This window comes from Vidua chalybeata, chromosome Z (genome assembly GCF_026979565.1).
Source record: "Vidua chalybeata isolate OUT-0048 chromosome Z, bVidCha1 merged haplotype, whole genome shotgun sequence".
In the NCBI taxonomy this organism is placed as follows: Eukaryota; Metazoa; Chordata; class Aves; order Passeriformes; family Viduidae; genus Vidua; species Vidua chalybeata.
The window spans coordinates 70,737,936-70,752,002 of record NC_071570.1 but is presented as its reverse complement, the minus strand read 5'-3'; the positions used below and the strand labels follow the sequence as shown (position 1 = coordinate 70,752,002).

The 14,067-nt window shown below is 38.4% G+C and overlaps 1 protein-coding gene across 4 annotated transcripts in view; it reads right to left on the bottom strand.

Moving 5' to 3' along the window:
- Positions 1-4,012: 4,012 nt before the first annotated feature.
- FER (FER tyrosine kinase) overlaps positions 4,013-14,067 on the bottom strand; it is a 163,286-nt gene continuing 153,231 nt past the window's right edge. For all 4 annotated transcript variants that reach the window (XM_053968882.1, XM_053968883.1, XM_053968881.1 and 1 more), the window contains one exon: positions 4,013-12,069. In XM_053968882.1, coding sequence (XP_053824857.1) covers positions 11,927-12,069 — 143 coding nt within the window. In that variant the 3' untranslated portion in view covers positions 4,013-11,926. The remainder of the gene's footprint in view (positions 12,070-14,067) is intronic.

Genomic DNA, 14,067 nt, shown 5'->3' with positions numbered 1-14,067 from the left:
GTGTTAAGCACATCTGTGAGCCTCAAAATGGACATTTCCCCTAGTCAGTAAGTAGCCAGAGCCAGAACTGAGTCTGCAGGGAGGTAATTTACCTTGTTCCAAGGCCTTTCCCTGCAGCCCTAAAAGCCAAGGTCCCAAGTGCTGGACAAGGGCTTTTCTCTCTGCTCCACCCTGTTGTGAAAATACAGCCTTCATGGGGCTGGAGGATGTACTCTAGTGACTGATATAAACACCTACAGGGTGCTTAGACTGCTTATTTTATCCCTCCAGCCCTGCCTGAGGAACAGCCCTGACCACCTGCTACTTTCAACCAGCACATCTGCAGCTCTTTCACAAGAGACAGTTTCAGCCTTGTGGGGTCAGAATGTGAAATGTGACTGCTGCTGTGAGCTGCACCCTGAGGAAATGCATGAGAACTCCCTCAGACCTAAAACTTCTCTGTGTGCTCTCTTGTGCTGGTTTGGCCAGGGTAGAGATAATTTTCTTCACAGTAGCTGTTTTCTATTTGTGGTGAAAACAGAATTGATAACACAAGGATGTTTTAGTTATTGCTGAGCAGGGCTGGCACTGAGGCAAGGACTTTCCTGCCTCTCATACCACTCCAGCAGTGATCAGGCTGGGAGTGCACAAGCACTTAGGAGGGGTTTTTCCATAGTTTTCCTGCTTAAATATTGGTGCCGTATTAAAAAAAAAAAAAAAAAAAAAAAAGGCATGCGTTCAGAGAGCTTGACAAAGCCCCTGGGCCTGATCCACCTGAAGTATTGGGGAAAGACAGAAAGTCAAGGTATCTATTTCTCTGTAAATCAGATGCATAGCACAAAAATTACCCCTGTTCAGGCCCAGACTTTAGATAACTGACCCTCTGGGTCCATAGCTGTGAGTGAATGGAGCTGTCTAGCTCCATCATATTCCAGGGTTCTCTAATTATATTTAGCTAGATCTAGGTCACTGCATTCTTTTAGTTTCAGACTCAGGGCAATAGAGTAGTGGAAAGGTGTTTTGAATGCACATGGCTGTAGGTTTAGTTAAGTGAAAGTCTTTATGACCATTGGAGGTAAGGGCTTAGTATGTGTTTGTCTGATGTTATAGGGGCTGTGACTTCCATGCCTTACTGTTAACAGGATGGGCTTTCATAGCTACTGACTGCAGACTAAATTTTAGCAACTGGATTATCCTACTAACCCTTCTCTGTACTTTCTCTTTAGCAAATTGCACTTGGCAGTGCAAGCTTTTAAGATAGAAAGTAGAAAAATATTTCAATATACTCCAGGTGCTTCTAATGCAGTATCATTTTTCTTTCAGCTGTCAGAGAATTAATCCATCATGAGTTGGAAATGTCTCTTGAAGATACATGCGTCTTCCCATTACAGCATGGTCAAATGCTAGCCTGTTCCTTTGAGGATTCTTTTGAAGATTCTAAGCTAGTTAGTAGCTTGATTTTTCTCTCCCCTGACTTCTTTTTGCAGCAGATTAGGCCATTGAAAGCTATAGGAACTTAGCTGTTAGAAAAATAGAGCACAGTGTCTCATTATTCTGTATTCTCAAGACAGAGCAGTTTCTTTAGTCCTGTGCATTTCTGCACAGTTTAGCGGCAGTGCCTTTAGTGTAGCAGACCTGCAAGGAACAGAGGGTGATGGAGCAGAGGATTACTGATGAAATTGCATCAAAGACTTCTGTGTGTTGCAGTGTTAGTGGTGTGCGCATGTGTCATTGACTTATTTTCTGTGGTTATCTGTATCATGTCCCTTGAGGTGTAAAGTGTACAGTTGTAATCCAGACCATATCAGTGAGGTTTCTGTATTTTTGCATTTTCTAATGGCTGGAACAAGAATTCAAGGAGGACTGAACAGTAGCTGCAGTGTGTGATGGAGACAGTCCTTTAAACAGTTTTCATATCAGGAACTTATCTGAGGAGAAAGTTCTGGCCCTGGTGAAACTTCATACTCAGTGATCTGTAATGGCCCTTGTGCTCTACACTAAGTGCATCTTATTGCAGATTTCCTCAGACCTCTTTTTAGGGGGTAGATCTATCAAAAATCTTAAATATGGCAATACTTGGCTTTTGATCCCTCTGTGGTCCTTGGCTATAAGTTAAGCTTCCAGTGTGGAGCTGGTGGAAACATAGGGATCTAGGAGAACATTTATGGAAGTCAGCAGACCCAGTGTGCCTCTAAATTTGAAAATGCTGAAAAAAACCCAAAAAAAAAAAAACAAACAAACAAAAAAACCAAAAACAAACAAAAACAAACAAACAAACAAACAAAACCAAAAACCAAACCACTTCCCAAAACAACTCTCTCCCTCCCTGCTTTTCCACAAATTCCCTGCCTCACCAGGCAGGCACATTCTTCTGCTTGGCGTCTTCAGATGTGAGCCTCTTCACTGTCTCTGAACAAGATTAATCTCTCCCTCATTTAACAACATTGGCATTTCTGCCAAAATCAAGAGAGGATTGTATCAAAACATCTTTGCATGCAAAGTATTTGGATCTAAAAGGGAGAAAAAGAACTGATCCAGCTTTGACATACAAATGCTGGCTGTCTAGAAAAATAACCCCAAAACAGCACTGCTATCCAGGATCAAAACTTCTGTGCCCAAGTATCTTCTGTGTGGACTTTTGCCAGCTGTACAATACCTGCAACATTAGGGCTCAGAAGTCAGCAAGACATAAAAAGTCCCAAGTGAAGAACTTGAGCTGAAATATAAAATAAGGTATTATGGTCACCTGGGAAATGGGGAGTATCTACCTTGGAGCATTTTCTTACTGCAGGCCATGAGGTTTGTTAGGATAAAATGTGCCTCCATGGCTAAATTTGACATCTCAAGAATAGGGAAATGCTGTGATCTGCCGTTTAAAGTGGTCTTTGTACACCAGTGTCCTTTGGGATCTTGTGAGAAGTCTTAATCAACTAAATATTTTCAACAGTAAGTCTTTAATCTGTACTTCTAAACTGGAGAAACTGTAGGACTGTTCAAAGGCGCTGATCTCCTCCAAGGCTCCTTTCTTTAGCCTCATTTTGACTTCAATGCAGTGACACTTCAAATGAGGAAAGCTGATGACCCTGTGCTGCTCAGTGTTTGGCAGTCGCAGGTTTTCAAACAACATACTTCTCTTATTTGGAGGCCAGGCATCACTGAGCAGAACAGATCTAGCTGCAGTAACTCTTTCTAAAATAATCCTGCTAATAAATTAGTCTCACCAGAATTGTACCAGACCTGTGTGCAATCCCATGCTGTGCTGCCTTCTGTTCCAACATACACTGGGGAAATTCAGCAAATGAGCTTTGGACTTACACCTCATCCATTCATGATTACTGGGAGGTGGTGGGGAAAAATGCCCCAAAGGATTTGTAAAAGGGAACAACTGTATTCTATCAGAAGAAAAATTGACACAAACCCCAGGTACCTCAGTCCCACTTAGGAACCAGAGCTGTAAAATGCCTTACGTGCCATAAACTTCTTCAGTCAGGCACTAAGTCTTGCAAATCACAGTGCTGTGCCAGTGTGCAGTGCTTAACTACTGTGTAAGGTGCAGGTACCCAAAATCCCATATTTCTACCTGATTTTGGGTCTTCAAACAAGGTGCACCTGCAGGGAGCATTAGGCTCCTCATTAGTGGAAGAAGTTCTTCATATAGGGGTATTCATACTTTGTTACCAACAGGATCTTAAAACATTAGTTTGCATTTTTTAAAGCATAATAATAAAAAGTTCTCAGCCCATTTCAACATCTCCTTTCCCTTGTCCTTGCTTGTTACTCCTTGCTTCAATTTCTTCTGATATGCAAAAGGTAAACAAAAGTAATGCAAAACTGTGAGGATCATACAGAGATTATCTCCAGAAATTTCAAAAAAAAAGAAAAAAATCAAATTGGGTCTCCCCCTACTGTGTGAAACAGAGTATTTTGAATTGTGCCTTTTCCCAAAAGCAATGTTACTAGAGTTGGTCTTCCACTTGATTACAGAAGCAAATGAAGAAACACAGTTTGTAAATATCAAATAAAATGAGACCGCTTGATACAAATATTTTACATTTATTGGAAGAGTACAGTAAAACGTGGACTGCAGACTCATTAGTGGTAAGTGGTCCAAAGGAGAAGACAAAGGACTATTCAAAAAGGTCTGCAATTTACAAGAATACTGAAAATCTCTTACATAACAGCCTAGGAAAATAAAAAGTTAGCTTGAGTTCTAAAGTGTAACTTTAAAGTATATAAAAAAATTGGCAAATAAATAAAGTTAAAATGCAGATCTATTTAAAATTATAAAGGACTGACAACTGGCAACTGTATAACATAGTTATCATTTTCAGACTTGACTAAAAGCCAGATAAACTCACAAATGTTGTTTCTTTTTTTTTTTTTTTTTTTTTTAATTTATTTTACATGTACTTTAGGGAAGAAGGACCCATTTCCAGTGTTATGTATTATCGATCTGTTTCGCAAATATATTATTTTTAAACAACGAAGAGCATAAAAGGTGCTTTACCTGATATTGCTGGTGTGTATTTTGGCACAAAATTGAGAACTGGATACCTAAAGACATCTGCAAATAGCATCTGTACCCACTCAAGGCTACTGGTGACAAAAGTCTGGCTTCTGATGACAGGCCAGTGAAGTGAATTTCCCTCCTTCCCTAACACCCTTGCTCTGTCTCCAGCTGCCAACAGTTACACAAAGGAAAAGCAACATATGCAATTTTAAAATCAGCAGTCCTACAACTCCAGCCCAAGTTTCATCCCTGGAAGCCCTTTAATAGAAGGTACAGGGCAGGTGTTTAATGCAGGCTTTCACTCCTCAATATTTCTCTCCAGGAGTCTGCCTGCCTATTGTGTCCTATGTGATGAACCTCTGTCATGTGTTTTTTTCCTATTACATGCTTTCAGTATTTTAGTGAAAATTAAGTGGGAAGCTTGGTGAAAAACAAATAAACTTGTGATTTACAATGGTACAATTAACACTGGAAACAGACATGAAAACAGATGTTTCAGTTGAGACCCAGTGCAAGATCAGTTCCCTGTACAAAACAATAATACTTATCTTGTGGAACTGCAGGTCTCAGCACTTCAGAGTGGTGGGGGTGTATAATTATTTCTGTAAGTAAATGTTGTATGACATAGTGAATTCAAATTTCTGAAAGCAAAATGATGAAAATTAACACTGTCTGAAAAGGTCTGTTAAGAAGAAGGAAGTTCACAATAAGGCTTAGGTGGAATTACATAATTGCTGTTGATTTTGAAGATACTGTTCCAATATGACCTGACAGCAAAATGTCAAGGAGCGTATTTAGCATTTTAATTCTCCCTATGTGTAGCAGGATGTTCCATTACTGTATTGTAAACCAGACAGTAACAAATGTTGTTCCTCTGATGTATTTTATGATGTGGACAATTTGTGATATAGTTAGGGTCTGAAATTTCATTAAAAATCTGATTTTAAGAATATGCTTCACCTTGATTCATGGTTACTTCCATTTTCACACAAACACATTGCCCTAGGTTTTAAAGTAGAACATCACCACAGTACTTCTGAATTAAACAAAAGCAGGAGTGTATTTGGACTTTTCTGTCACCAGAAAAACTTTGTTTGATAAGTGAAAGGGTGCCATCTGTGGTACGTGGAGCCTTCAGAATTCGGAAATATTTGAGAGATGCAACAGTACAGATTATTACAGGAGTGTATTTGGACTTTTCTGTCACCAGAAAAACTTTGTTTGATAAGTGAAAGGGTGCCATCTGTGGTACGTGGAGCCTTCAGAATTCGGAAATATTTGAGAGATGCAACAGTACAGATTATTACAGCAGAGCTCAGCTGGAAGTGTAAGATTACTGCAACCCTCTTTAGGGAGCAGGAAGAGTCTTTGAGAATCGAGGCAACAGCTCAGAATCAATTGTTTACATATAAGTAATCCAAGAATTTTGCATTATTACTTGCATGTAACAATTATAGACTTCTTCATATATTGAGAAAGACTGAGCTGACTTAAAAGAGTACAGTGCATCTTTTTTTTAGCAATGGGAAGTTCTGGCTCATACTTTCAACATCTGTAATGAAGAGGGAATCAATGATCTGATTTTTGTTTTAAAAAGTCTAATTGCCTTATATGGATGAAGAGTTTCACTGTCTGTCTCACTTACTGTATTCACAAAACTTAAGTACTTATCTATAAACATTTGTGTTTCTAAAACTAGATGGCAGATGCAAATAGTAGCAGTTCAGGATTTTTTGAAGTGTTCCCTGCTCAGTGTGAATCCTAGGTTACCATACTGGTTCAGAGGCTGTATTTATCTATAAACAATAAATCAATTAAGTTGTGTTTACAAGGTGTTTCACTCTGGGAGACAGAGGAAAAAAGAATCTAGTTCATGGCTCTTCTATGTTTTCAATTTATGACCTCAGTCAACTAGATTTTAGGGTTTTATTTATCCATTTTTTCTAAGTATGCCTAAGAGCTTTTTGTTTGGAGAAGGCATATGGATCTGAGATTTCTAAATGAACTACCCTTCCATAGCTACAATCTCAAACACCTGCAAAACAACAATGTAACTAGTGAACAAATTAGTTGTTTAGCTTACATCCCTGCCCCCAAATAAACCATCTGAAAATAATTTAAGTCCTGCCTAGATGATGCCTGAGAAAATGGTGCTCTGAAATAGCCAGTAATATACAACTGCCTGAAAATTAAACAACTCTGAGTTAACACCCAAGTTCTATACTTGGACATATATTCCAGCTGCAATTTTAAATCAAAGAGAAGTCGTCATAATGGTAACTTAGGGTTGCTGGTGGAGGTAGCATTTCCTGGGAGAGAACAGTAAATACATCTCTAGACCTTTCTGTTTTATAGACTAGTACTAAGGCTGAAAACCAGAAATTTCTTTTGCTTATCTGACAGAGAAGCAAAATCAAGGTGGATTCTAGGGTCAAAATTATGAAAGTTTAAAGACAGGGGCTTCCAGTTCCTGTTCTATGTGGTACTTATTATAATGAACACAATGACTCTGATAACTGGATGTGAAAATATGTGAAAATGTTGAAACTACCAGGTAGATCTTGATGGAATTTTCAATGAGAGAATCTTCCCCTCTTTGAAATTTCAGGTCTCAGCAAAGTAAAGTTGGGTATTAATAATACACTAATAGGCAATTCTGCAATGCATGCAGGAGCTGGAAATCACAATTCAGTACCACTTCGAGAAAAGAAATGGTAGTAATTTTTGACTGTTCATAATGTGACATGTGAAAGGATTCTTCCATTTCAACTTGGAGCTTTCCACCTTTAAACATTATTTCTTTATAATGGGAAGCTACCCCAAGGAATATTTACTCTTAGAAAAATGTGATAGGCTCCTGAGGTTGATTCACTTTCCTAATAAGTTGTTGCTGATGATTAAAGACTGCTTTTTTGTTTGTTTTGTTTTTCAGTAAATCTGCAGAACGGAACTGAAAGAAAACATTTCTAATAGAGCTGATATTTCAAATTGACCAGATTTCTTAAAAACTCATGGTTGTTTGGAACTTCAGGAATACTGGACTTGCCCTGTTCTTGCCATGCACCTTTTAATTACTAATTGAGGTCCTGTATTAGTGGAACTGAAGGACTGCATGAAAATCATTCTAAGAAGAAAAAATTGAGTAACTTCATTGGTGGCAGGGGTGCTCTTCCCTGACTTGCCTAGGAAGAAAGCTTCCAACAATATCTGAAGTCCTTTTGTGCTTTAGGAGAAAAAAAAATAATTGGCAAACTCTTCCTTTAATAGCAAACTATTTTATGCTTAGCCATAAAAATGTTACAAATCCAAGTGCACTGGCACAAACAAATATTTCTAGTGCCTACAAACAGGACAGCTGTTACAGAAAGTGGACTCTCTCAGCTTCTTTCTTTTTATTTAATCTTTATAATGAGTTATTATTTGTGGCAATCAATTATTCTCAGAACTGCTGAATACCATGTTTGATGACACTATTTACACACTAGCTTAGGTATTCAAATATTGCACTCCCTCAAGTCTGTGAGTAACACTGACATTTACAGGATGTAACAGCAAGACTAATGGGAACAGGGCTAGTATTTAATCACTGTTGTTAATATTTGTGCAGCAGCACATCTGAGAAAACTGGAGTGGAGACATTTGTATATACTTCTCAGACTTGATTACACTGTAACCTCAAAAAATGTGGGGGATTTTTCTTCTTTTTTGTTTTTATTACCTTTACAATTGGTGCAAAAAGGGTAACAAAATAGTTATAAAGGGATAACAAATAGGTAACTTCATAGTCAATTTTAATGATGTGCTTGTAGGATTTAAGTAAGCATAACAGGTAGTCAAAGACATTAATGAAAGAGTATGAATAACTTAGTATTTCCTCAACCAGTTTTCTCTTTCCTGTCAGTAAGAATTGGCTTTACCAGCTGCAGTTCTCACTGATGGCCTTCTGGTGATGCACTTCCCAATAGCAATTTCCAAAAAAGTTTTAGGCAACTCTGCAAAAGGGCATATTTTTGTTAAGAAGAAATGCAATATAACTGTAGTTGATGAACGAAAAGCTAGTTCATTGGTTTTCACAGAAACTAATGAAAATACACATTTCAAAGACAATGCCTTTGTGGGATGCTAACTCTACATCTCTACCCTTTGCTGAAGCAAGGTTTGTTTCCAGACAAGATACTTTTCACTATTTTACTTTTCATAAAATAAAGAAGCTTAAAAAAACCTTATGACTTCACTGAGGACTGGACTTGGAAGCTAACATGCGCTTATTTTCTACTAAAAACAAACTAAGGATGCACTTTTTGCCATCAAAGCAATTTTCACAAAACAATGAATGCAATTCCTGGGAAAAACATGAAAATAAGAGATAACCTGTTGAATTCTCTCTCACATTACAAGCTGAGGATAACAGTATTTAGAGTTTCCTACATTTAACATGTAAAATAAGTCACAATTCCATCAGGGTCCCTCTGGTTGTGACAGTGCCAGTGTTAACAACCTACCCTGAAATCCATACTTGCAAAAGAGACTGAAGCTTAACTTTCTAAGTTCTCTGTTGAAGTTCTCTATGATAGACACAGTACATGAGCCAAATGACCAGGATCTGGCTAACCTGGTAAGATTAACCTGACAAGATGAAGTCATCAAAAGGCCATGGAGAGAAGATATTGCAGCTTTGCTTCTTTACTGTCACGTCTTTCTTATAAATTTGATGGCATGGCAGGCTTGGTTGTGAATGCTCCTGTGAGAAGCCTAAAGTATCTATAGGTATGGATTCCACTTCCTAAATTGAATAGTTTCAACAATTACAAGTCAGACATAACGAACAAATTCTGCCACAAACCGTTAAATTAATGATACGAAAAGTTTAAATAATTGAAAAGACATGTATCTGTGTTGAAATTTATTCTCTACTTATAAAGCCATTCTGGTACTCTCCCAAAGTATTACTAGTTTTGAACTGAACTAGTGCCTACTTCAGTAATAGTAACAAAGTTTCCTAATCCTGTAGAAATCTCCTGTTTTAAAAAGACTTCAAATTTAAACAGAAGTGTGATATGTATGTATGGAGGTTAACTACTTCAGAATAAAATGTTAGTACTGTTTTTATCCTTCTCTGAGAGTCAGGATGGTGACTGGTTAAATTATGACAAATACAACAGTATAGTATTTTATCTGAATAAAGCAGTATTTCTTGCTGTCAAGAGGACATATGGCAAAGAAACAGTCCATCTCTCTAACAAAACAGTATTAACTCTTCAGAAAAGCTATGAATGCTGACAATGTTATCCTTACTTGCAGACTTCAGGGATGCATATGTAAGGAAAAGCAGTTGGATGCATCTCCAATTTTCCCAAATGATTGTGAAACATTTCTTAGATCTTAGTACACTTGCACTTGCATTAGCATACTAGCAAATTAAGGCACAGACTCTGTGTACTACTTAGAAGCATACAAGCTAACAAGAACATTTCCTACTGCTCTTTAAAAATATCTCTGGGCTACTTGAAGTACAGAACTAAGTAAATATATCCAGTACACTTACAATGAAGTTTTAATTTATGCCACCAAGTTTGTAACAGGTATGTGCATATAAATGCTTCCTTATCTCCAAGAAAAAAATCACTTAACAAAACCCAAGAAGCACTTACCATTCCTTACAGCTGGATAGTGACAGTACCACCTCAAACGCAGGTGATGTGATCCCACACAACCATTCACTGCTGTAGTTGGACACTAATTCCTATATAACAGATAAATTCTTCTAGACTACACATATTTTGGTCACACAGAGCCCTAAACCACCACTCAGCACTACTGTAAATATACTTTAGAGAGCAAAAGATGATGTGGACAATAGAAAACCCACCCTAACAGAAATAAAAATGTAATGTAGCCACTGACTTCACTACATCTCAACCCCATTGGAACACTAAAATATAAGGCTAATTAACATTCTAGATGCTGTGTTACTCACAATCCCTGTTTCTTACTTGCATTAGCAGCAACTGGTATCCCTTGATCTGAATATTTTAGTAAATTCCTAGAAATATTTTAAGCACCTTAATGCTGGAACTCAGACATGGATACGGTAACTTGTTCCTGTTTCTATTCAGAGCCCTAGGAAACAATTCCAGCTGCAAAGAGGACCCAGATTCAAAGTAACAAATGGTTCACTTCCTCCCTCCCCTATCTAGTAAGTTTTTATTCTTTCTGGCTTTTTTTTAATATATATTTATATGTATATATATACAATCACAAGGTTTATATTCTTGGTGCATTTAAACCTTGTTTATCCCCAGTCTTTTGATATTTGATTGCAATAATGTAAGAAAAATAGAAGGTTAGTATTTCTACTCTGCTGTTCCCTGTCAGAGGCTTTAAACATACTTATTTCCTTTTGGTTTTTTGAACAACTTCCTCATGCCATATAGAAGTATTATTTTCCTTTGGACACTATGCATGAAATGTTCTTTAGTTCAGAATAAACTTTTGCATGCTCCAGCTGCATTCTGAGAATTTCTACCAATTTAAGGGAAAAAATCAGGGTCAAAATCAAATCTAGAAACATATTCTTTAGTGCCTCTAAAATCAATTATATTTGTTATCTGCTGCTATCATTAATAAACCGCTTTTTCTTGGCCTACTACTTTCATATATTCTTTGGAAGGCAGATAGTTTGCAGTATTTCTTAGCATGTGCTAAGAAATTGGTCTCTTTTTTCCTAAAATAAACATAGGTCACCATAAAAGAAACATGTTACTGAATTTTGATGGCATTGAAGGAGAAAAAAGGCATTATTTAAGTAGATCACATATAAAGTCAGAAGTATTTCTATTGTATGGTAATAAATGCACAAGTAATTCAACTACCAAAAAATTTCTGGATTTTTCCATTCAGTAAGCATGTTTGCATCCAGAATCTAACTGAGCTTCATGCCTAAAACCAAGTATCACCTAAATACATCAGATGCAGAAATAATTAAAAAAAAAAAAACAAATGCTTCTAGTTGAAATACTTGTCAAAACTGTCTTCAGTTTTTAAGGCCAACATGTATGACAATCCCCACATTAATATGCTGACATACAGGACAGGGATAGCAGAGTGAGAGCACAGCTTAAAGTATAATACTTCTGAAAAATGTCACTAGCAGTTATTTGCTGTAAAACAGGTAGAAGCCACAGTCCCTTATAGTATGTGCTTTCTTATGTACATGTAACCTAAATTACAGTACTACTGTGACTGGATATATAGCATTTCGCAGTATATATCTTTAATGCAGGTGTAGACACCATTCAAGATGGTACACCAGTTAATTTCAAAGTAATCCTAGAAGAATATTGCAAATAATGCTATATAAATGCATAGTGTTTGAGGGAAACAATTACTTCACTGGAAAATAAAGTCCCAGACATTGAGTTTGGCACTTCTTCATCACTATGTCACTTTCTTTTTGATTGAAGACAGCTCTTTCTGAATATCACTGAATTTTGGCCGGTTTTCTGGCTTGTAGTCCCAGCATCTCTGCATTATTTTATATATTTCTTCTGGACATTTTTGTGGTGCAGACATTCGGTAGCCTGGTACACAGAAAAAGTGGAGAAAATTTTTAGTACTGAAAACTGATGCATATTGACAAATCTAAAAAGGTAAGAGCAAAGTTCAAGACCATTTCATTTTATAAAGACCTTCAAGGCAATATAAGGAATATCTTCAATACATATCCTATACATGAGAGATAATTATGAAACTAATTAAAGCTCAGGTACCACTGACATTTAAGTTGGGCATGCTGAACTGTCAGTTTGCTGCTCAACCCTAATTGCAGCAACTCACACAGATTTCTTTCCTGTATCTTAGGAAGTAGCTACCCTCTGGTTTTCAGTTGTATTTCCTTACTTCCCTGCAGTGAGGAAATTGATAATAAAAACTAAGATTTGAGTAAATTTATTTGCTCTTTTGAAGATGTATCCACTTTTATTCTCACATTTCTTCCCCTTTTTTGTCCTTAAGGAAGTTCTTCCCCATCTACACTTTAGTAATTAATTTTTCCTCCTCTGTTTTCTTAATTTTTATATCTTTCCATCTTATCTCAACTCTCTCTTCTGGTTTGCTTAGATAGGCAGGGGCTTCCACACCTCTCTGCTGCCATCAGCCAAGGAGTTGTCTGACTTGACAATGAGCAGGAGAATGGACAATCAGTTAAGTAAATTAGCAGCTAATCATTTAAAAGTCACAGGTAAGTGGCTCTTCAGGCATATCATCAATACCCAGGAGCACAGAGGTGTACTTACAATAGTGAAGACAATTACCCAATGAGTAAGAAGTTGGGAAAAATGCCAGGAGGATTGTATGTATGAACAAGGAGCTTCTGGACAAAATCAAACACAAAATTAGGTAATGGGAGGAATACCAAAACACTCTCTGAACCTCCAATGATGAAGTTAAGAAAGGCATAGCCCAGAAGGGATTGAACATGGCCAGGCATGTCAAAGACAACAAGCAGGGCTTCTCTAACTATGCAGGGGACAAAAGGAAAGCTTGAAAAAATGTGCCCACTGCTGAACTGCTGAGTTGCAATGAGCAACTCAGCAACTCAGGACAGGGACAAGGCCGAGGTACTGAACACTTTTTTCTTCATCTCAGCCTCTACTAGCAAGACCAGCCTCCAGGAATCCCAAGCTCCAGGGATCAGTGAGAAAGGCTGGAACAAGGAAGATGTACCCTTGGTGGAAGAGGACCCGGTCAGAGAATATTTAAGCACACTGGACTTAAGTTCTAAGTCCAGGGGCTCTGATGAACCCATGAGTGCTGAGAGAATGGCCTGATGTCACTGCCACACCATTCCCAATCACCTTTCAGACATCGCTTTGACTACTGGAAGGAGTACCTGAAGACAGGAGTAAAGCAAATGTCATTCCTGTCTTCAAGTCAGAGCACCCATGGAACTGCAGGCTGGTCAGCATCACCTTGATCCCAGAAGGTGATGCTGGAAATAATTTCCAGGCAGTACGAGGAAGTCATCAGGAGTAAGCATACAGAAAGTCAGCATGGAATCACTAAGAGCAAGTCATGCTTGACCAATGTGAGAAACTTCTTCCATGAGATGAGTGGCCTGGTACATGAGGGGATCTCACTGTAAAATCCCCACAAAGACACTTTTGAATTTATGGGCTGGATGACCAGACAGGGAGGTGGATTGAAAACTGAGGCTGAACAGTGAGCCCTGAAGGGAGGTGATGAGTGATATGAAGTCTGAGTCGAGTTCCAGGGTCCAATCCTGTGTCTCACCTTCATGAAGGCTGTGGAAGAGGGGCAGGTGCACCCTTGGCGATGGTGACGCAGCAGCGGTGCGCCCTGGCTGGTGGCAGCGAGCTCTGAGGGGCGCTGATACACCACAGGGTCGCGGTGCTGTCCAGAGGGACCCGGACAGGCTGGAGAAAGGGGCTGACAGGAACCTCAAGCAGTTCAGCACGGGAAAAACCAAGTCCTGCAGCTGGGAACAGCCCCAGGCACTGGCACGGGCAGGGAATGCCCCGCTGGAAAGCAGTTTGGCAGGAAAGGCACTGGGGCTCCTG